The sequence below is a fragment of the Toxorhynchites rutilus genome, chromosome 2 (genome assembly GCF_029784135.1).
Source record: "Toxorhynchites rutilus septentrionalis strain SRP chromosome 2, ASM2978413v1, whole genome shotgun sequence".
NCBI classification, from domain to species: domain Eukaryota; kingdom Metazoa; phylum Arthropoda; class Insecta; order Diptera; family Culicidae; genus Toxorhynchites; species Toxorhynchites rutilus.
This window is the reverse complement of record NC_073745.1, coordinates 96,670,073-96,695,147: the sequence shown is the minus strand read 5'-3', so window position 1 is coordinate 96,695,147 and position 25,075 is coordinate 96,670,073. Positions and strand designations below refer to the sequence as shown.

The 25,075-nt window shown below is 36.7% G+C and overlaps 1 protein-coding gene across 1 annotated transcript; it reads right to left on the bottom strand.

Annotated features, from left to right (window-relative positions):
* Positions 1 to 6,107: 6,107 nt before the first annotated feature.
* Positions 6,108 to 17,956, bottom strand: LOC129770607 (V-type proton ATPase 116 kDa subunit a 1-like). Its single transcript, XM_055773553.1, has 7 exons — positions 17,364 to 17,956; positions 17,010 to 17,303; positions 16,748 to 16,954; positions 16,602 to 16,684; positions 8,423 to 9,867; positions 8,189 to 8,360; positions 6,108 to 8,120 (listed from the first exon to the last, which is right to left on the bottom strand). The coding sequence occupies exons 1-7, from the start codon at positions 17,478 to 17,480 to the stop codon at positions 8,024 to 8,026; spliced, it is 2,415 nt and encodes an 804-aa protein (XP_055629528.1). The 5' UTR covers positions 17,481 to 17,956; the 3' UTR covers positions 6,108 to 8,023.
* Positions 17,957 to 25,075: the final 7,119 nt, after the last annotated feature.

Below are 25,075 nucleotides of genomic sequence, written 5' to 3'. Positions count from 1 at the left end.
AAGTACAGATAACGAGCATCAATAATTCACGATGTGCCATTCAGTCGGTCGAAAATATACCTCGAACGCCACATGGATGAAACAATCATAAAAACCATTATCTATGGTTTTATGCTTCCACGCTGGCAAAACAAGGATTACATCTGCACGCGACCGATTCCTCCCGGCAATAAGCCGCGCGCTAATAATCTCCCACCCGCTACGAGCTGACGATTTGATTTTGTTTTGTCTGGTGGGAATTGACAGCAAATCTCCATCTCTCTCTCACTCTCTCTCTCGGTGCCTTTGCCTGATTCTAGGCGGGCTTCCAGCAAAATCCATTTATTTCCTCCTCACAAACCGGCGATGAATCTATAAAGGATGAGTACCAGTTATGTGACGAATCCGGGTGATAAATGGATTCGTATTAATTCAACTGTATCAGATTAAGAGATCCGATGTTTGATTGTTTGCATTTAGCTTTTATACTTTGCCTTGCCGCCCGAAGATTGATAGGTTCTGCTTTGGGTAAACACAGGCTCTGTCTGCCATGTGCATGTAAATACGCCAACCGACGAATCGGTTCGGTTCCGCGTTCGACGGTTTGGTAGAAAACCATTTCGCTTTGTTATCTACGCACATCGCAACGCGAGAGGATCCCTCTTCCGCGCAACATAATGATTCCTCCTTTGGGACGTGATATTTCATTATTGTCTAATTTTTTTTTTGTTTTGTTCTCTGCTGTTATCTGGAAATCCCCACGAACAATAGAACGATCCTGTAACATTCTGTGTGTCGTCGTAAATTTCGGGGTGGTTTATTATCCTGTGCCAACACTTTTTCTGTCAATTTTAATATTTGGCTTAGCGATGAAAGTGCTGTTTATATCGAGTGTTTTCAATGTTTGGAAACGTTCGATAATCGAGTGTTTACGCAAACATGATGATGACAGAAGAAATTTTCATTCAGACACAAAAGAAGGCATTCGTTGTGTTTAGTAATTGAATGGAACAATTTTGTGCATTATTTCCCGATTGAAATTTAGAGTCGGGAAACTGTTCGAGCACAAGCTGTGGATTTTTGTGTCATTAAAGAAAAACAGGAACTCATTCTCAGAGCGGTAGCACATTTCATACAGGGTGATTCAGAGTAGCTGTCACCGATTTTCAAAACTCTCTTTTTCGAAATGCGTAACGGAATAGACGAATTTCATGCCAACTCGACTGGCCATTGGCAGCCCCATATCAGATTGCAGTGAAACGTTGTGGGTGTGAAAATATTGGTTATTTAAGCAGCTTTGCATACTTGAAATCTTCGGAAAAAAAATTAGGCTACCTTTATAAAATGGCCAAAAATATTTTCTTTGCTTTTTCAAAAATATACTAACCAAAAACTATAATATCTACAAAATTCTGGTCAAAGGATGAACTGTATAAATGTTTATAAAAAAAAATTTAAAGAAAAGTTACACTCTTGTTTTTTTTGCGCGGTTTTTTTTACGTTTTTTACGCGGATTTTCCAATTAACGCGGTTTTTTAAGCGGTATGCGCGTAAAAAAAGCCCAGTGCAATATCACATCTCCCCCTCAGCACACATTTTTCTCTCATGTTCCCTCAGAGCAAATTACAGTAATTAGTGCTTGTAACGGAGTTTAGCGCTTAGTGCCGCACCTTATCACGATTCTTACGTGAATTTTAGGTGTTGGGTAACGGGGAGCTCGCCGGGCGGTACAACGGGACGGGGTTTTAACGGGCAGCTATTCGAGAATGTCTTTCCCTGTCTACTTAGCTCTGGACGGTCCAACAGTGATACTGCACGTGCATCGGCAGAAGAGTGTACAAATTACTAGGGAATCTTCTAGCAACAGCAGATGACCTCATTCGTGAGGAAAACCGAACTATAGCTACCAGTAACCAACGAAATTGCAGGAAAAACTACGGGTTTTCGGAAGCGAGCAACACTCAACTTTTTACTTCCGTTCTACGTAAAGATAGTCCCATTTGATATCTATCATTAGGTGACATAGTTTTTTTTTTACGCGGATTTTCCAATTTCCAATAACAAGTCACCCATACATCGGAAGATGAGCACTTTTATAGGGAAAAAGTTTTTTTCTAACAATAACTTTTTCATGTTTTTTTTGAAAAAAATGCTACTAATCCTAATTTTGTTTAGAGTCCAGATAGTGATACAGCGTATTCGAAATAGTTTTAAATATTATTGAAATAGGATGTCGAAGATATACACTTCCTATCATTCATAGGAAGGAATAAATTCATAGGAATAAATGGCATTTTTTTATGGTGACTCCTGAAAAAGTAATGTTTTACTCGTAACATTTTTGTAGGTAAATTCTCCCGTCTGAAATGTTCTGGATATGTTTTTTAATATAAAAAAGTTTGTAGAACACGTTAATTGCGATAATCTATACATAAAAATGTTACGAGTTAAACATTGAGAGTAGTTTCAAAAAACACGAGAAAACAATGAATTCCATTTTCCAAATATTTGTTTTTTTTTCAATGATTTTTTAATTTTATTATATTTTTGATTGTTTGATATTTTTCAATGAAACCTTCAATAATTTCCTTCATTTCATTATCTAACCAATATTTTGTAGGTCTTATAGTTTCAGAGTGGAATTGTGTGTTTTTTTTGAATTTTGAGTTTTCTTTTATTTTTTTCTAAAAATCTCAAATCAAAAACTATAAAACCTACAAAATGTTTATTAGAGAATGAAATGTAGGAAATTTTCATTAAAAAATATTAAACAAATTTTTAAAACAAAATACACTTGAAAAAAAAATGAAAATTAAAATTTAAAAAATTACTTTTTTTTAATTCTGAAAGAAATAAATCCTTACAATTTCCAACAAGTCACCCATACATCGGAAGATGGTCCTATTACCGGGAAAGCTTTTTTATGTTTTTTTTTTAAATTACTCAAAATGTTAAACTCGTAACATTTATTATCGCGATTTACATGTTCTGTAAACTTTTTTTTATACAGGGTGGGCCATTTAAAGTGGAAGCATCTGGCAACCCCATAACTTTTGACAGAGATGTCAGATTAACAAATGTCATACCGCGTTGGAAGCGTCATTTCAGTACAATTTTAACCATGGAATAATACACACCTAAACAACGCACTGAAATTGTTCAGCTGTACATTCAAAATAACTTCTCAATTGTGTTAACTAAATGTGCGTGGAAAAATAAAAATAAAGTTAAAACATCGCCTGGAGACAACACTATACGTCGATTATATGCCAAATTTATATCGTCTGGTAGTGTTGGTAATGCCAGTCATCTGTCCAGACAACGACCAAGACGCTTCGACGAGAATATTGATGCCGTTCGAGCCAGTGTTGCAGAGACTCCATCGACATCAGGTCGCCATCGTTCGCAAGAGTTAGGCATCTTTTTATTGCCATTTGTTCGTGAAAATGAATTGGTTAATTACTGGTTCCAACAGGACGGCGCTACATGCCATACAGCGGCTGCCACGACCAAATTATTGCGCGAAATGTTCCCCGGAAGATTAATATCGAAAAACGGCGATTATGACTGGCCACCGAGATCACCTGATTTGACGCCTCCTGACTTTTTTTTATGGGGGTATTTAAAATCCAAGGTATACACTGGTAAACCAAGGACCCTGGCTGCGCTGAAAGACAATATCCGACAAGAAATTGCTGCCATATCGGCCGAAACATTGGGCAAAGTGATGGAAAATGCCGAAAAAAGGGCACATTTTGCGGTCAAGGCCAGAGGCGGTCATTTACGAGATATCATAATCAAAAAGTAGTTAGAACAAATCTCCTCTGACCAAAATAAATGAATCTCAAAATTTTTTTTTAAAATTCCACTTCTTTACTTTGCTATTGCAAAAACAAATCCTTCCACTTTAAATGGCCCACCCTGTATTTAGAAACATGTCAGGAACATGTCAAACGAGTGAATTTACACACAAAAAAAAAAATATATATATATATATATAACCGTTCCATGCCAAACCGATATAGTGGTTCTAAGATTTCCATGAAAAGTGGTAGTTTTGTTCTTTATCGTAAAATATTAAACCCGTATTTTTAATTTTTTTTCGTTAGGGTGACCATATCCATTTTAGGGTGGTCCGAAAAACCAATTTTTTCCACTTTTGCCCAAAACTGATTTTTTTTAAAATTCATAACTTTTGAACCACTGAACCGAGTTAGATGTTCGACATATCAAAATAAAGCCAATGAGCTTTTATTTGAAAAAATATAAAATAGAATAAGAATTGATTGTAGTGTTTTTTTGTTGTTGTTTTCATGGCTTTGTACTAGAGGGTGCTATATTTTTTCACATTTTTTCTTTAAAGCTGAGATTTTTTACATAACATATCTCGATATCAAATACGCTATTTTTTTCGTTTTTCAGAAATAATTTTTCAAGTTTAACATGTTTTAAGTCTTCGTTCAATATTCCTATGTAACTAGACTATGTGACCAAATGAAAGCTGGTTGACAAGGTTAATTGGATTTGCTGAGTTGGTTAGCAAAAAATTGTGTTAGTCCAGAATATTCTTCAAAACAAATCGAGGGGTAGTATCCGAGACACGACCGCTTAGGACGTAGGACTACGAATTCTTTTTTTTTTTTAAATTTGTTGGTTTATCATTTCGGATATTATTTGCGAATACGTCGAAATTTCATAAATAACTCTTTAGTAAAAAGGTTAATGGCTTGCGTTGTTTTGTAGAATCATTTCGAGAAGCAAGGATTCTTTCTTGTCTTCGCGAGAACAATACACTAATTTATCACTAATTGGTCATATGTCGCCATTTGTTTCTTTATATCAATGCACGCATTTCACTGAGTATTTAACCAGAGGCATCTTCCATGCATCGTCGTGTTGAATAACAAGCATCAAACACGCGTCTAACAGATGCACATAGTTCTCTTTTTTCGCCTGCTTTGCCATGGCTCGGATGGTCGCAATGACAAATGCACTTGATATGAAATATTCGCTAGCGTTCACAGCTCGAGCGACCTTCTTTGTTATAATCGTTGTCAGAATAAGCGACCTTCGTTGTTTCGGGCACAGGAAGGTTCTGCGAATTTTTCTCAGAGGAAATGCAACGCGACAGCTTACTTACTATGCAATGGTGGAGTTTACTTCGCCAACATTTTCTTTTCGCTATACCCCTTCGTTGTTTCTATTTTAGCGGTTGCATAAGTTACAAATGTATGAGAAATGGGAATGCTTCCAATTTTCATCAATTTGAACCATATACAGACTATCGGATTGTAATGTATAGAATATCGAACAAATCTTAGAAAATTTCCGATTCGATTAGTATGCAAATCGTTAAAATCCATTCGCAGCAAAAATTGTTATTAGCGTTAACTTTATTTCTTAAAAACGTGACCTGTTTTCTGATTTGGCACCCTTAATGTAAGATGTAATCCTACGTCAAAACAAGGCAAAATCGATTTTTCATTTCTTCCCTATATTGTTGCCCACCACACCTACATACACCAGGATATAAAATATGTACGTAAAATATTCCAATACCTTAAAGTTGTGGCTTCAAAATGATGCGCATCCCATCGATATGCGTTGATTTTTCACAAAGTTACAGCATGTCAAAAATCACTTAAAATTTCCGATTTCGCTCTCTGTTCCTCCATTTTTTTTTTTGTCGAGTGTATATCGATCATATGGGTCGATCCAATAGTTGCTGTACGGAATTTGAGACAAAAGTGTTCGGTATATGAGTCAGTGAAAAAAATGGTGTTCGGAATTTGAGACAAAAGTGACTACATATTTTGACGTAGAATTACGTCTTTCGGGAACATATTGGGGTACAAATCGAAAATAGAAAATCGAGCACATCGTAAAAATTGTCCAATTTCAAACGCCTATTACTCAGTCATTTCATGATGGATTATTGAAATTTTTGCGTCAATCGATTGCGAAACTCCATTTTTTTTTTATATTTTTTTTTATTTAAGTCATTTATTTTTACAGGCTCAGTTACATAGGTTTAAAGGAGCCGAACTCTTAGCTATACTTTTATTAGTATATATCAACATATTTCCTTAAATCTAGGGTTAATAAAGTAGGAAACCGATTACTCGCGGTCGACTCGAGATTAGAAGGGTGACATAGTTTCTTTTGGAAAAGGAGGGGATATAAGGATATTGTACAATGTTCACACTCGCATTCACACTCACGCTCATCATACTCAATTCTTAAATCTATTATTATATCTATTATTATATCATTTTTTTTTATATTGACGAAAGTAATATATGTCATGAAACTAACTATCGAATAATTGAAAAATCTCAACCCCTATCCTAACGGAAATAGCCACTTCTGATTAGTCGAAATTGACGACACTTGCCGCGGGTCCCTAACAAAGACATCAATACCACGATGCCTGGGGGAATTCGGCATTGCGAATACATGAAAGTAAAGAGAGCTTTTGTTCCTACCGAAATGTATTCCCTAACAGAGACATCAAAACCAAGCTGTCTGGGGGGAATCGACATTGCAAATATATGAAATTTGGGGGTATTTTTAATTGCAAGTAAGGTGAGTGTCGGGTCGTTTGGTTTGAGCTGTCTGTTTTGTTGTGTTCATTTTCACCCAAGGAAAGTTTATACGGCGAGAAAAATATTAGAAAAAGTGATTTCTCTACATATAGTATTAGGTGTTATTAGTCCAATTAAAATTCGCATTGCGTTGAATACACACCCAGAAAGTAAAAATTATAGAAGTAATTTACCATTTCCATTTCAAATATGTTTTCTCTATATTAAAGTAACATGTTTTTACTGATGAGAAAAATTAACAATTATGTTCGTCTTCTTCTTCTTTTTTGGCTTTAAGAGGGTTTAAACTTTTCAGTTCATTCGCCTCTAGTAATTTTGTTCGGTAATGGTAATTATCTTATATTACATTGGTGAGTTTTCTTTTTCTTTATTTGATTCATACATAACACAGGGGGCATTTCGTCTAGGATCACAGAGGGTGGTTTTCATCATATCTCGTTCCTCTTCGGTATCTTTTATCTGATACGCACCATCTAACGACTGTTTACCATCCTTCTGTCATCATCACTCGGTAAACGCCAAGCAAAACAAACGGCCCTTTTCAGGAGGCTACTAAATCAATATCAAAGAGTTTAACAATGTAATTTTTCAAACATATCCAAAATCAACAGGTAACCTAACGGTATCCTACGTGAACGATTCGGTCGTGTCTCGGACACAACCCTCCTGTGACTTTTCTAAATTTCACCATGTAAATATGTATTTGTAAATCAATTCTGTCGTCAAATGAAGAAGAAGGCTCTACTGTATCATAAAATCAAATTAATTTCACGAAAGTTTACCATTCTGAGTAATGAGACATTGTTTAATGGCCATCAAAGCTTAAGTGTTTGTGGAATTTGAGACAAAACGGTAAAACTTTGAAAAAAAAATTCGAAGAGTCATTCTTGGATAACCTAAACCAGAAAGCTCTCTCAATCGAATATAAACATTGCATAATATTACGTTGTTGAGAGACTTGCGCTTTTGAAGTTGGTGTTATTTTTATTAAAAATCCATAAAAGTGCGAAAATGCCGAAAACGACAAGAGCGGTTGGAGTCCAACCATTCCTTCCATTAAACTGTAATTAAACTGAATAAGTAGAGATAGGGTTGCTGAAATCGAAAGCATAGGTTCAAAAATACTGGTTCTATCATATCACCATAGCGATCAAGGCGTCCATTAATGATAAGTTTGCAGATCGACCTTGATACTGTTAGAAATTGACCATCCGTAGAAAAAAAGTTCAGTTTGCAGTATTCTCAGGAATGATGGATCTGTTTGAATTTCGTGGTTCTATGATACTAGGATGTTGGTATGCATAGCCTTTTTTACAATAAAATGAATGAATAACAAAACTTTGCTTAACTATGTTTTTCAACTATTGCTGCTAATTTCTACATGTTTATTTCTTGCTGAATGATCAAACTACATTGTCCTATTTATTCACACCCAAGCATTACTTTTCTTCACGCTCAGCTTCAAGCATTTTTTTGAACGAAAACGGTTGGAAGGGATGTCCCAGACCTTCGTAGAATTTGCTCATGAACTCCACCCTGGAAGAAAAAGTATATTAATATGTCCTTCTCCCTACAGTGAAGATGTTCAAAAAAAACAAACTTACCAGTGAAGACGCAGCGTGTGAAGAAAAGCAGATAGACCCTCCATCCCAACCAGGATACCAATGGTTAGTATCGCCCATGGCCAGAACATGAGGTATATCATTAAACCACCCATGTAACCCTCACTCTTCAATCCAATGAACAGTACCATGCTGTAAAGCACCTCGGACAACTCTGCAAACAATTAAAGTAATTTATCAATAGTCAACAAACAGTTCTGATTATACACAACTTACGGGCATGAGCCAACGAAAGGGCCCACAGACGCAGATATGAAGCCGTGTGCGAGATGGTACTGAGAACATACTCTATACAGTGGATCGCCTGGTGAATAAATATCTCGCTCAACGGTTCGTCGTCATGATCCCCGTGCCCGGCAGAGGCAACATGATCACTGCCAGTATTCTTCTTCCGCGTCGCCATGATATAAAAAGGTTTCGCCAGAAGCAACCATGGAATACAGATTAGCGCAATAAAGATAAACACAGTCTGAAGCGTTTTCTGACCCTCGAACATAAACTCTTCACATCCCTCTAGTGGTTCCTGCTCTCCAAACAGCATCATGTTAATGAACAGGATGAGTACGGAAGGTGCACAGCCAGGCTTCAGCGAGTCTATCTCCGTGACGGCGGTGTAATGGACCCACTTGAAAAACATCATGAAGCACATGTATGCGAAAAGGAGTACCAAAAACAGCAGTTGGGGCACGAAATCCAGCAGAATATTCATCGGCTTCCGGAAGTGTACACTGTTCACGACGCTCATGCACACACCGAAAATCATGTGCACAACACCAAAGATGATAGACAGTTTCATTTTGAACGAGTTCAGGAAAATAATTTTGTTCGAAGCCAACATCCAAACCGGATCCAAACCATACCAATAGACTGTCTCGGAATAATCTTCGGAAGGATTCATCTGCAGATCCTTGTTTTCCATGATAGTTGAAGTGTTATAATTAACAATCCACGAAGAGCCGAAGAGGTTCATCGGTTTGGAGAACACATCGTTGTAAACGAATCCGGTGTACATCGAGAAACAACCCATCAGCAAGATAATGTAACGTCCACCGAAAAACAGCTGCCAGATCTCGTCCTTATTCTTGTCCAGGCTTTTCTCCCAACCAACCATCCACACACCAAGCAGCGTCAGAAGCAACCCGTGACCCAAATCCCCGAACATAATAGCAAACAGAAACGGAAACGTAATGATGGTATACAGTGCCGGGTTCGCCTCGCGGTACGATGCCACTCCGTACGACTCGATCAGGTTCTGGAACCCTTGGGTAAACTTGTTGGTCCGGTTGTACGTTGGCGGAGTCTCGCTGGTGGAAATAACATTCAGGAATGATGGGACCGTACTCCCAACAGCGGAAGAACCATGAATGAGGGCATTCTTCACGTGCTGCAGATCATCCGTTGGGACCCAAGCTTCCCCGAACAGACACTTCTTGGAGACGTCCACACTGAACATATTCATCGTGTGGTAAATCGCTTTGATTTTCTTCACGATAATCTCCCACTTGGGTAGCTCTCTGGCAACACTGATCAGAACCCGCTGACGTTGGTCCTTGGTCTGATTGATGACCATGTTGAGGTCCTCGATGCGGGTGCGTACTCCCTGGAGCATCTCCTCGCGCTCGGTGTACTCGCTCGGACACGGATACAGCGAGGCATGGTAGCTGAAATTATGATAAATGGTTGTCGATTATTATCGTTGTTGATTTAGAGAAACTTTTTGGATTTGGTAGATGTTACGCCAAAAGCAACCATGAAATACAAATACGCGCAATAAAGATAAACCCCCTGGTCAAAATTGTCAATTGGCAAAATGTGTCTGCTATGAACACGTAAAAAAGATCAAAAGGTGAGAATTGCTATAAACCATTTCTACCTTGGAATCTGTGATCGGAGTGCAATTAAAGTAAGTACCGCCATCCGGGGGTAAATTGATCACCGAGGTGAATTTGAACAAACGTACTAATAAAAAAAACTGAAATTTTTGAAGATATTATTGAACTGAATTTAAGACTTTCTTGTATGACAAGTTCCATAATTATGTGCAGGTTCTTTTCGTCAGTGGATTTCATCGAATATCTCATTAAATTGAATAGAAAATTATATTTTTCTGAACAGCAATTCCTTAGTTTCAATTTTTAAACACGAAAAGGAAACATATTTTCAACACATCAAAACAATAATAATGGATGCTTAACATATTAATTCACACTCAGCTGTTTCTTTATGAGTTTAATAGTGAAAGGATAGTTACAATTATTATAAAAACAAGTGAGATAAATCATTTTTACAGAAAAGTACCATGAAAGATAACTTTTTGTCTTAAACAGAAACCAATGTTGCTGCTCATTTTTCGCGGAAACAGCTGATCCGAATCGGGTGTGACAAGTTTCTTTTTTTAAATTCCCAAATATATATAAGAATAGCCCTTACAATTTCCAACAAGTTGTCTATACATCGTAAGATGGGCACTTTTACAGGGAAAAAGTTTTTCAAACAACAACTTTTTCATGTTTTTTTTGAAAAAAATACAATTCATCCTTATTTTGTTTAAAGTCAAGATAGTGATATAGTGTATTCGACAAAGTTTTAGATCTTTTTGGAATATCTGTCATTTTTGTATGAAGACTCCTGAAAAAATAATGTTTTGCTCGCAACATTTTTGTGTGTAAATTCTCACGTTTGACATGTTCTTGACATGTGTCCAAATAGAGAAAAGTTAGCAGAGCATTTAAATTGCGAAAATTTATACATAAAAATGTTATGAATTAAACATTCATAAGTATTTTTCAAAGAAAAAAAATTACGAAAAACATTTTTGATGTAAATGTGCCCATCGTCCGATGTATGGAAAACTTGTTGGAAATTCTACGGGCTTGTTTATATCTATTTTTTCAGAATTTTAAAAGCATATGTTTTCAAAAAAAATAATTTTAATTTTCGAATTTTTTTTTTCAATGAAATTTATTTCCAAAAAAATTGTTGATAATTTTTAATGATAATCTAAGTAATTTCGTACATTTCATTCTCTAACCATCTTGTTGTAGATGTTGTTGTTTTTAAATTAAAATGTTTCGGAAAAAAGTTGAAAAAACTCAAATTTAAAAAAAAACCTACAAAAAAATCAGACCTACAAAATTTTAGTCAAACAATGGAATGTAGGAAATTATTTGGTTTTTATTGAAAATTATCAAAAAAATTTTTGGAAAAATATTTCATTGAAAAAAAATATTTCGAAAATTAAAATTCACTTTTCTCGAAAACATATGCTTTTAAAATTCTGGAAGAAATAGATATAAATAGCCCTTAAAATTTCCAACAAATTTTCCATACATCGGACGATGGGCACATTTTTATGTATAAACTAGCTAACCCGGCAAACTTCGTCCCGCCCAAAATTTGTTTTTTTTGTTATCAGTACCTTCAAACATTCACGTTTTCTTACTATGAGCAAGTTCATGGGTTCATTCGCAGAACTGTTCATTGATTGATCTTCTATTCGTCTCCGTTGAATTTATTTTTTACTATAAAATTCCTAGTATTTCTAACAAAAATCTTCATTATAATATCAGATTATTTTCAGACACAATACTCATACAAGATTTTTCAACCACTTTTAAATAAGATGTTTCTCCGTTACATGGAATAAATGTTTCATACAGAAAATATGATAGAATAAAGATAGCCCTAAATCGGACAATTCCTCCCTCGAGCTCTGCTCTTATCAACACATTCGGCGATCCTTTTTTTATTGGTATAGATAGAAGAAGATATAGGAGTGCGTTTCATCACATTAAAATCCATTTCCAGTTTCGAACAAAGATCAATTTCGCTAGCGCAAACATCAAATGAACTAACAGCACTTGTCACTATGTAATTGTAAAACATATGGGAATTTAATTTTCCGATTTTTCCCTTTTTCCTTCAGAGTTTTCCGAAAATTATAAATTGTCATGTTTGGTTGGAATATTTTTGGTTGAAATATGTGTAATAATATTATGGGACCCCCTCTCCATTCCAGAGGAGGGAAGAGTGTCATACCATTATAGAAACATTTCTCATACCCAAAAACCCTCACATCCCAAATTGTGCTTGATTAGCTTTCGAGTTATGCAGAAATTTGTGTTTCATTTGTATGACAGCCCACCCTTAGAGAGCGGGAGGAGTGTCTAACCACCATAAAAATATTTATTGCACTCTAAAACCTCAATATGCCTAATTTTATTTCATTTGCTTGAATAATTCTCGAGTAATGCAGAAATTTGTGTTTCATTTGTATGGCAGCCCCCCCTTTGAGAGGGGGTGGAGAGTCTAACCATTATAGAAACATTTATTGCACTCTAAAACCTCAATATGCCTAATTTTATTTCATTTGCTTGAATAATTCTCGAGTAATGCAGAATTTTGTGTTTCATTTGTATGGCAGAATGGTCTGAAAAGTCGGCTGCTCTATGTGCGGTTTTTCGTTCTCGACCGATCAAAGTTGTGAGTAAATTGTAGGAGAATTCTATTGCAAATTACACTGGCAGTAGAGATTAGGAGTCATATTAGTGGAAAGAACGAAATTTCAAAACAACTGGTTTCGGGAGTTGGCTGCACAATCTCAGATAGCAGTGTAACTTTGTGGATGATATTCCACAATAGTCCAGGAGGGACCTTTAAATGGAAATTAGCATCTAGAGCTTATTCCCTAGACAAAAACTGTCTCCAACAATGTTGATACATATGATAGAGCGCTCATTTTTATGTTGTCAAAAATAGGGTGACTAAAATCTCCGATGAAATAAGAAATCCAACTTTCTTATCTTTATAGATGAAGGTAAACATAGTTGGACAATGTTGTAATACCAGTTATTCTAAGCAACTCTGTATGTAGTTTTTTTCTATCTCTTTTCTATCTCTTAAAATAACAGGTATGGCGCTTTTTCTCTAAGTTGAGTTAGGGTAACCATGACTTTTAGAGCTTATTACGACTAACAAAAATACGGCCTTTTCATTTGTTTGTCGTTCATTCTGGGGAAAACATTAAAAAAATATTTAGGGCATTTAAAATAGCATAACTGTATATAATGCGAAATTTTCAAATCTATAATATTTTTTATATTTAAGTAAACTAAAATTGAAATCATGAGTTTTTGGTTGAAAACCTAGAAATAAAAGTTACAGCAATAAAACCATAAAACCAAAATTTTTTTCCATGGTCAACCTTATGTAACTTAGGAAAAAAGCGCTAAATCGATTATATTAAAAGGTAGAAAAAGCTTTATTCTATAAAGTTGATTAAAACAAACGGAGCTACAACATTGTCGAGCTATGTTTATCTCTAACTATAAAGATAAGAAAATTATATTTTTGATTTCACCTGAAATTTTGGTCACCCTATTTTTGACAACATGGAAAAAAAAACGCTCCATCGAATGTAATAACTTTGTCGAAGGCAGTTTTTGTCTAGAGAATAAATACCTTCCACAAAATTGTATTTAGCGCTTTTCTATCCAAGTTGCATTAGGGTGACCATGGAAAAACTTTTTTTGCTCTAACTTTTATATTTCAAGTTATACATCAAAATTGTCTTCGTACGTAAATGTAAAGGTTGGAGCAAAAAAAAAAGATTTACTCAACTTAGAGGAAAAGCGCTGTATCAGTTATTTCAAGAGATAGAGAAAAACTTTGTTTTACAAGGTTGCTTAGAACCTCTATCTATGAAGATAAAAAAGTTATATTTCTTATTTGATCGGAAATTTTAGTCACCCTATTTTCGACAACATAAAAATGAGCGTTCTATCATATGCAATAACTTTGTTGAAGATAGTTTTTGTTTAGAGAATAACTGTCGAGCTCTAGATGCTAAATTCCACTTAAATGCCCTCCGCGACCATTGTGCATTGGTCTAGAATACTTTTTGAAAAGCGCCAAAGTTTTTTTTTCTAAGGTTTTCACAAAAAATATAGGTTCAACTCTGTGCTCCCTTGGCCGAATGGTTAGCGTCATAACTAACATGCCGGGTGTTCGGGTTCGATTCCCGTTCTGGTCGAGGGAATTTTTCGTCAAAGAAATTTCCTCCGACCTGCACTGTGATCACGCGTATTCTAGAGCTTGCCACTCAGAATGCATTCAAGGCGTGTTATTTGGCATAGAAATCTCAACTAAGTACAAATAAAAATGACGCAAGTAATACTACGTTGAGACGGCGAAGTTCCTCTAGGAACGTTAGTGCCATTGAAGAAGAAGAAGATAGGTTCAACTCTATAATACCTACAACATTTTGGTCGAAGAATAAATTGTAAGAAATTGTTTAAATTTTCATAAAAAATGCAAAAATTCAAAAAGTTACACTGAAAAAAAATTTTAACAAATTCAAACCTCATAAACGTATATTTTCAAAATTCTTAAAAATTTATATGAATAGTCTTAGAACAGTTTCCAACAACTCATCCATACATCGGAAGATGAGCACATTTACAGGGAAAGTATCAACAACTTTTTCATGTTATCTTTGGAAAAATTGCAACTAATTCTAATTTTGTTTTAAGCAAAGATTGCGTTATAGTGTATTCGACAAAGTTTTAGATCTTATTAAAATATGAACTTTTGTCCGAGACTTCAGCTTTTTTTCTTTCATATATTATGAAATATATGGCAGTTTTGTATGGAGACACCTTAAAATCTCCTCGTAACATTTTTGTGTGTAAATTGTTGTGATTGACAACACATTGAAAATTTGAACAATTTCCTACGTTTCATTATTTATCCAACATTTTGTAGATCATATAGTTTTTAAGGTAAGATTTTGAGAAAAAAAAATTCAAAAAAAAAATTCTCACTCAAAAGTTATAAGAACTACAATTTTTTTTATAAATGGAATGTCGGAAACTATGTATGCTTTCATTCAAAAATAAATAAAAAATTTATTGAAGAAAAAAAATATTTTTAAAATTGAAATCCATTTTTCTAAAAAAAATATGGCTTTTAAAAAAAGATGAATCCATACACCGGAAGATAAGAAAAGAGTTTTCGCAGAAATAACTTTTTCATTTTTTTTTCTGAACAAAAAAATTTTAATATTCAACTCAAATTATTTTAGTGTGTAGCGTGTCAAACGCGATAATTTAAACACAAAAATTTTACGAGTAATTTTTCAGGAGCATCAATACAAAAAGGCCATATAATCTAGAAACTATAAAAGATAGAAAGTTGACAACAGTTCATATTTGAATAAGATCTGCAGCTTTGTCGGATACACTGTATCGCTATCTTGACTTTGAACAAAATTAGAATTTGTTGTAATTGTTTTCAAAGCAAGCTTTCGAAAATGGATGACTTGTTGAAAATTGTTCTATGATTTTTTTTAATTTAAAAGAAATGCGTTTCAGAGAAAAATGTGTTTCAAGATTAAAAAAAAAATGTTTTCAGTGTAATTTACAATTTACATTTACAGTGTATTTTCCTACAATTCATTCTTTGACCAAAATGTTGTAGGATTTTAATAGTGTTTGAGTAGTATTTTTTTTGTAAAAAACTCGGAAAAAAATCTTTGGTTCTTTTCGAAAAGTAGTCTAATTCTTTAATGAGTATTTCTAGTATGCAAAGTTGCTTCAACGACGAATGTAACAAAATATGAAATGACAAGTTTTCACTGTAATCTGAGATCTTGTTGCCAATGTCAGTCGAGTTGGCATGAAATTCATCAAGTGTCCTTACTCCTTTTAACCTACATACCCATAAACGTTACGATTTATTTTTTGTTTCTCGTGAAAAGCTCTGCTGATCTGTCCTAATAAATTAAGCAAAGCACCAAAATAGGAATCTCGAACATAATCAAGCAAACTGTTAATGAAAAACAATCTTAGCTTAGTGATAAACATAATATTACCGTTCGTTGGCTTCGAATGAAATTGGATAAAACCACGTACAATAAGTCATTCGGTAGGGAAAAAGACAAAAAGGCTTTCCAAACAATGCAACTGAGTATTTATATGCGACCTTCCCAGCGGAAATACGTCCGTCAAAACAAACAAATTACTACACTGGAGTTTTGTTTTCAATCGTAAGAAGCTGAGTGAGAGATGATCGTCACTGAGTCTATTTATAGACACATATGTAAGTCATTTCAGATATGGTCCCCAATATACGCTTTCCGTCCAACTCGAAATCGTAGAGCGGGCTAGTCTCAAAGAGGTAACGGTGACTTTTATTCAAGTAAGGTTTGTATCAAAAAATAAAAATCCTTTTTTTGTATGGAATCAAGCACGGGTCACAGAGTCGGTCACGCTATTTGCATAAATGATTACAATATACGTTAATGGAATTTATATGGCACTTTCTAAATATCACAATACCTGCTTCAACTACCACCAGAATATCATCATTTCTAGTATTACACAAAATTATTACTCACCCACTGCATATTTTCTTGACGCGTGTCTTAAGCTGCTCCCCTTGGAAGAATGCTACGAATACTATCTTGTAAATTGCATCCCCCTGCAAGCGAATGGGTCTTATCAATTGAATAATGTTATTCACAATCGGTCACAAGGTACTCACCGTACGCGGATCAGTGAAGGGCTTATCAACAGCCACTTGACGTAGAAAAACGTTACCACGTGATACGCGCCACAGCATTCGCTCGAATCCAATGATTCGCTCACGTGGGATCACTCCCGCGACAAAGCCTAACGGTTTATTCTCATTTCCCGGGTCACCCCCGGTGGCTCCCAAATTTTGGGCGGCCGATTTATCAGCGAAAAATCCCTGGACAAAACAACATATTGATCTGGTGCAGTTATTGAAACATTTTATATTATACCTGAGTTTTCTCCAGCACACACTTTAACTCCGTTAGCTCCATGAAATTTTGCAACAGGGCGTGACTGTTCTCGGACAGTTCCAAGATCTCGTTCTCGGTTTTCTCCAGCGCCGCTTCAAGATCAATGATCTCACGCGAGTTGGGAGTACGCGGGATGTTGTCCGTGATGTCCAGCGTCGCGACCTCATCCTTCGACAGCTCGCGACGAATATAGAAAATCTTGCGTTCCATCTCCTCGCATCTTCGAATCTCACTGGTGTACTTCCGCTGGAACACGTTAATGTCGGCGTTCAGCTAAAATTAATACGGAAATGTCACTATTCCTTAAATTCACTTCAATCAATGAAAACAAACATCACGAAACTGAGCGATTCCAAGTTCACCAAGTTCAGCGATCGATTGGTATGCCGCCTCCGGTTGGATGAGCAGCTGGACCAAGTCCATTTGCTCGCTCCTAAACATAGCACCCATAATTCTCAATCGGTCTACGGCCCTGCAAATCACTTGTTTATGGACTTCTTTTTAACTAGCCCAGTAGCACTATTCGAATCTCTCCAGGTGTTTTCCTACCAATGTGACTTACCGAAGCCAACTGAACAACACTTCTGGAGACTGTTGCAATCGTCAGCTTCGCCAGGTGATGTTTTATCGTGTCATCTTTCATTGTTTCCAAATGGCACTTGGAAAAGATAAATGACGCTTATCTGGCAAAGAAATACAACCTCTACAAGCAATTCACATAAGAAGCGGGCGGACGAACCGGAGATAACGCAGTAACGGCGATCACGGGACCCGGACCGGCCGGACGGTGAACAGTTTTTATCTGCGCGAAGTGATGATTCCCCCGCGAGAGGTGAGGTCTCGTGACGATGATATGCGTGTATTGCTCAATTTATTGAGGCTATTCGTGCTTTCGATTTCGATGTGTGTTAACGGGAGAGAGGTATGCTAACCGTTTGGATGTTTGACTTAGAAGTGCCTAATCCATAATTGCAATAACAATTACTGATAAGGCATATCACGGTTTCTTGGGTGATATAAACAAGCGCGACTTGAGAAGGTTGGGCCATTCATGTAGGTAAACAAGTCAGCCTTTTGAATGAAGGCGTTTGCAGTCGATATTTTTAGACGTATTTTGAAACAGTTTATTTAAAAGTCCACATACGCACACTAATTTCAACCCTAAACTCACCACCAATGGTAAACGATGCTTTCCACAAAATTCATGCCGGTGTGCATCGCAATCCATAACTAATGACGTTAAAATGAGGAACTCTGGTGTGGCACTAATTGGGGGAGAGATCATACGCCCAGCGTGAGGTTCGGACGTGATGCCGCTCCGATGAGTTTTATAATTATTAATTCATGCGTATTTTAGTTATGTGTGAATGTGCAGCACCAAACTGATATCGATTCGGGAGTGCAATGCTGTTTCGTGCGAAATCTTCGTATCGAATCTATCGGTATTGATACATTTCATAATATATAGATCTATTTGTTAGATTACTCATTTTGAACAGAGATTTCAGTTTTACATGATAACGAGTTTTGCGATTTGATAGAATAATTTGTATCGGTTGTATTTTCCTGATACTGTTAGAATCTAGAACGGAGTTTTCATCCAAGATATATATATTTTGTTGCACAGGAAATACAGATGTGCTCAAAATAATAGCAGCGCCTAATGCTATTTCTATATTATTATTACTATTCAAGTATGGATGGTTGATGGCTAATCATATGAATATATAAAGGTGTCATCACCCTTTCAAAACCCATATTGTTTATAGCAATACAATTTCGTTCAGTGTATATTTCATTTGACACTTCCGGCTGAGTCCGTTTCGCGTTGTTCAAAATAATAGCAGCGAAAATCGATTTCAAACACAGTTTGTTTCCATTCGGAGTTTTATACAAGTTTTGCTATTTTGTTAGTCGGTAAGTATATAAAAACTAAGATATGTGCAAGAAAATGTTTGTTTTGTTTGTATTGCAGAAAATGGGTCGCGGAAAACATTGCTCTGAGGAGCAGCGCAATTTTATTCAAAACGTTGATAAATCAAGGCAAAACTTACAGACAAGTACAGCAAACAGTGGGGTGCTCGGCCAAAATGATAAGCAATGCTTCGAAATGGAAAGACAAGTTGGAAACTCGTGGCCGGAAACGTTGCACTACTGAAAGAATTGATCGAAGAATCATCAAGATGTCACGGACTGATCCAACTTTGTCTTCTAATAAGATCAAAGATGAACTAGACTTACTGTGAGCACTGTTACAGTCGGTCGACGATTGACGGAAGCCAAACTATACGCACGTAGCCCTCGGAAAGTACCATTGTTGACAAAACGTCAGGTTTCGAATCGCCTCAAATTTGCTAAAATGCATATCGATTGGCCGAAAGAAAAATGGCGTAATGTTTGGACGGATGAGTCCAAAATAGTTTTGTTCGGGTCAAAAGGTCGTCGTCAATATGTGAGACGTCCACGCAATGCGGAATATCAACCGCAGTACACGGTTAAGACAGTAAAGCACGGCGGAGCAAAAATTATGATATGGGGAAGTTTTTCGTACAACGGTGTCGGGCCAGTTTATCGCATACCAGGAATCATGGATCAACATGGCTACATCAAGATACTCAGAGAGGTTATGTTACCTTATGCTGAGGAGGAAATGCCACTAAAATGGGTGACGCAGCAGGACAACGATCCTAAACACACGAGCAAACGTGCTAAGGCGTGGTTTAAGGAGAAGAATATTGAGGTTATGGAGTGGCCAGTGCAGTCTCCAGACTTAAACCCTATTGAAAATCTGTGGGGAGATGTCAAATACGCTGTTTCTGAAACCAGACAAAAAAAAGTGGAAGAATTATGGTCTGTAATTCGTGATTCGTGGGCTGCAACACCTGATTCTCGCTGCCAAGCACTTGTGGACTCTATGCCGAAACGGTGTGCTGCTGTTATTAAGAATAAGGGCTACGCTACAAAATACTAAGGTGGATAATCATGTTACAGAACAACTTCGAAATCTTTCATCATTTTAATCATGTTTTCCTGGTGTTGACTGATGTACTGCTATTTTTTTGAACAGTATCTTTTTTGAACAAATGATTATTTTATTGAATAACAAAATGAAATCTTGCAACCAATACCATACACTTGTTCTATTGAAACTCTGTTCAAAATACACTATGAAGTAAATTCGGAGCAAAGCGCTAATTACAAATTATTATCTTATTTCAGATTTTAAATCAGCACTGCTATTATTTTGAACACAACTGTATAAAACTGTCTTCAAATCAGAATATCATCTAACTGGTAAATTTTTCGAAGTCTGTCTACGGAATCATTGTACCACATAAAAAACAACGGCAAAATTAATCATATTGACCAAGTTAAGAAAAATTTCCATGGTATAGTTATATATATTTATCAATGAAAATAAGAAGAAAATTTCCTCTTTTAAATAATGCGTTTGGTTCATTGTGTTTTTTCTGAGTTTTCAGAGATATGTAAGAAGTCGATTGAATTGAAGTATATAGTGTAGAATACAAAAATTTTCTCCATTTATAAGACTGGCCATTTGAACTTTATTATTGGTTTCAGGCGCAAAATATTCAAAAAACTAAAATTTCAGTGTTTCATAACTATAGAACCAGATGGAAAAACTCTCACTCCATTACAAAATTAATGTAAATTTCACATGAATTTCAAGAATTACAGTAAGTTTCTAATTCGTAGGTTTCGACCAAGATACTCCATGTTGTAGTGTATCTCGTTCTACGCAGAAGATACTGCTCGTTTAAGCTCTTCAAATATCACATACAGTAAAACCTGTTTTTGTGCGGTTTTTTTTGTGCAAATTTTTTTTTGCGCGATTTTTTTTTGTACATTTTTTTTTGTGCGGTATATGAAAAGAAATATATTTGACGAAGTTATCGTCCATTTAGTTTTTTTTTTCGATGGTTTATATGCATTTCAGTGCGAAAAATGCATATTTGCGTCTCAATTATCCACTTCTGAAATCATTCCCTTCCTCTCATCAAATGCTCTAAGTTTTTCTGAGTGTTTGCATGACATGATTTCTAACAGCAACACGTTTCGACATGCAACTAAAAGCACAAAACAGCCACGCGCAACCGAAAACGGCGTGAACGGCGTGAATTTGATTTTTTTCTCGGGGGAAACATTTTTCATGCGGTCCCTATCCACCGCACAAAAAATGTATTTTTCAAAATGTGTACCGAACACGATTTTTTAAAGCTAATGGTGAAGTTTTGCAAGATTTTTTTATGCGGTCCCTATCCCCCGCACAAAAAAAGGTTTGCCTGTACTGCTTGAAAGTTACATCTATTTGTACGAACACTCCTCATAAGTTCTTGATAGGGTTTTGATCTGGTAAACAAGCTGACCAATCCAGAATCTGAAACCCCTATTCAAATGACATAGGACTACGTCTTTCATTAAGGGTGCCAAATCAGGGAACAGGTCACGTTTTCATGAAATAAAGTTACCGTTAATAACTATTTTTGTTGCGATCAGATTTGAACAATTTGCATACTAATGGAATCGGAAATTTTCTAAGATTTGTTTGTTATGCTATACATTACAATCCCATAGTCTGTATATGGTTTAAATTGATGAAAATTGGAAGCATTCCCATTTCCCCATACATTTGTTCTGTCCATTTGTGTGCATTCGCGAACAGAGCTCTCAATAACGGGCAACTTATGCAGCCGCTAGAATAGAAACATCGAAGGGGGATAGCGAAAAGAGAATATTTGCGAAGTAAAGTAAATTCCACCCTTGCATAGTAAGTAAGCTGTCGCAACCGTACAAGTATTGCATCTCCTCTGAGGAAAATTTTCAGAATCTTTCTGTACCCGAAACAACAAATGTCGCTTATTCTGCTCGTTTTGTGTTTTATGTTTCCTCGAGCTGTGAACGCTAGCGAATTGTTCACTTGAAGTGTATCTGGCATTGCAAGAGAAGAATTCAAATGATTAAAGGTCGCTTCTAGTCATCAGTGTTTGGCTTTGTGTGCTTGTTATCGTTGCGCGAAACTTGGAACTTGTTCATTTCCTGTACAGGTCCATTTTTTAATGCAAACGTTAGTTCTGGAAAATAGTTCTCTCGACGGACGGTACGAGCTGTTTTACCGAAATCGCCGGGTTCATGTGTGGCGCATTTCGGGTCAGGGGCTTCAGGAGCACTACATCCAAGGCTCGGTGAAGCATGAAGAAGGAAATTTGATGGTCTGGGGATGTTTTTCGTGAGGAGGAGTGGGAAGCCTAGTGAAAATCGACGGGATAATGACGACAAATGCCTATATCATCATTCTGCGGAAAGTTCGCCGATCCAGACGGGTCTTGGAGAGAAGTTCTTATTGCAGTAAGACAACGACCCGAAGAATACTGCGAAGGAGACCAAGTCTACCTTTCGGTCCATGACCGAAGATGAGGACTTGAAGAAGTTACTCGATGAAGATCCATGCCAGACACAAGAAGAACTTGCAATGTTGGGAGTAATACAACAAGCAATTTCACATCGTTTGAAGCAACTCGGAATGATTCAAAAACAAGGCAATTGGGTCCCATATAAGTTGAAGCCGAGAGAAATTGAAAGGCGCTTTTTAACCTGCAAACAACTGCTTCAGCGACAGAAAAGAAAAGGTTTCCCGCACCGAATCGTGACTGGTGACAAAAAGTGGATACGGTACGACAATCCTGAGCGTAAAAAAGCTTAGGTTAAGCCCGGCCAGCCATTAACATCAACCGAGAAATCTTACCCCACCCGCCGTATTCACCAGACATCGCTTCCTTCGATTACCATTTGTGCCGGAACAGTGTGCAGGAACAAACCTGCAGCGATTTTCCTCCTATGATGATACCAAAAAATGGGTCGGTGACTGGATTGCCTCAAAAGATCAGTCCTACTTTCAGCGTGGAATCCATATGCTACCATAAAGATGGGAGAAGGTTGTAGCTAGCCATGGATAGTACTTTGAATAATCTGTGACTTCTCTTCTTGTTATAATAAAACGTTGAACTTTCAAAAAATACTGGAAACTTATTTGTTATCCCAATATTTTTAAGCTCCGGAGCGCGTTTGGGAAGAGCAAGATCCACAATGTAGAGTATACAATATAATGATTTAGAATTTATCGTTCAGAGCTCCTTCGGCTGTAGAATAATCTAAAATAGAAGAAGAAGAAGAAGAAGAAGAAGAAGAAGAAGAAGAAGAAGAAGAAGATATAAGAGAAACATGCCATGAAAACGATGGGCCAATCAGAAGACGGTAAGCAATTCGGCGCAGCGACCATTCTTACAACAGACGCGGAACTGAAAACATCGGCAAGCAGCAGCAGTGGAAGCAGCAATTACCAAGGCGATCATTGAAGCGGTGGCAAACAGTAGCAACGGTCTACTTTTAGTGGCAGCAGTTACCATCACAAGCGGATCGCCATACAAATGAAATACAAATTTCTGCATTACTCGAGAATTAATCAAGCAAATGAAACCAAATTTGGCATGTGAAGGTTTTAGGGTGCAATAAATGTTTTTACGGTAGTTTGATACTCTTCCCTCTCTCTTAAAGGGGGCTGCCATACAAATGAAACACAAATTTCTGCATTACACGAGGATTAATCAAGCAAATGAAACCAAATTAGGCATATGAAGGTTTTAGGGTGCAGTAAATGTTTCTATGGTGGTTAGATACCCCTCCCCCCACTCTTAGGGGGGGGGGGGGGTTGTGGTGCTACCATACGAATGAAACTCAAATTTTTGCATTACTCGCGAATTAATCAAGCAAATGGAATCAAATTTTGCATGCGGAGGTTTTAGGGTGCAATAAATGTTTTTACGGTGGTTAGACACTCCACTCCAACTCTCTAAGGGGGAGCTGCCATACAAAATTAAACGGGGTCGATTAGAAGATCAATCAATGAACAGTTCTGCGATTAGACCCATGAACTTTCTCATAGTATGAAAACGTGAATGTTTGAAAGTACAGGGTTTTCCAACTTTAAATTCCGAAAGTAAATTGAAATAAAACACACTTAGAATTCGCATTTTGATGAAACTTTAATTTTTTTTTATTTAATTTTCGATGACTTTTCGGCACATATGGGGCGGTATCTCGGTCATAACTTCACGAATGTTGTCTTTCAAATGTTCAAGAGTTTGCGGAAAGTTGGTGTGTGGTGCGTAGAAGAGAGATTAAATGCACAATGCCCTACCCCTCGCAGCTGACAGTATAACAGTGATTTTGGTGTTATATCATAGCAGCAGTAGTAGCACACATGTCACATCATTTCCTCCTTCAGCAGACAACGGTCGAATAGGTAAGCCACAATATTTCCTCTCTGTATCGGGTGATTTCACAGTAGGCTTATACTACCGGCATTGAGGAACCCTTGCAGTGAATATCGGAAGCTCCACAGTTGGCATAGACCCGGTCTTTCGCATAACCCCACAAAAAAAAGTCTAGCGGGTTCAAATCGCATGATCTGGACGGCCAATTGGCATCACCAAAACGCGAAATTATGCGTCCCTCAAATTTCGTTCGCAATATGGCCATGTTCGGTCGTGTTGTGTGGCACGTGGCGCCGTCCTGCTGAAACCACATGTCATCCGTATCCATATCTTCAATTTGTGGCAAAAAAAATCGGTTAACATGCGGCCATAGCGCTCAGCATTCACAGTTACTAACGATATGACGCTTTGGTTGACAGCTATGTCAAACGGTTGTCAGCGCAGGGCTGTATACTTTCGGAAGCCCGAAATGGAGAACCCTGTATTAATAACAAAAAACAAATTTTGGGCGGGACGAAGTTTGCCGGGTCTGCTAGTAATTATTAAAATGATTCTTTTTTACTTTATTGTCTTATGGTTTAATCTAATCACAATATTTTCCTATTGTCATGTCTTTCTGTTTGCCATTTTTTTGTGACTGGAACTCTATCGTACATCTCAAGATATTATTCATGGAATTCGTCGCCATTCCACTATCGAATATTAGTTCGAACGGGTAAATGTGTCACGGTGGATTTTTTTGTTTTTGCATCC

Coding starts and splice junctions, on each gene's coding strand:
- LOC129770607 (XM_055773553.1), bottom strand. CDS start 17,480: ATGGGTGCTATGTTTAGGAGCGAGCAAATGGACTTGGTCCAGCTGCTC. Junction 16,685..16,747: donor CCTTCACTGATCCGCGTACG/GTGAGTACCTTG, acceptor ATTCGCTTGCAG/GGGGATGCAATTTACAAGAT. Junction 8,361..8,422: donor CCTTTCGTTGGCTCATGCCC/GTAAGTTGTGTA, acceptor AATTGTTTGCAG/AGTTGTCCGAGGTGCTTTAC.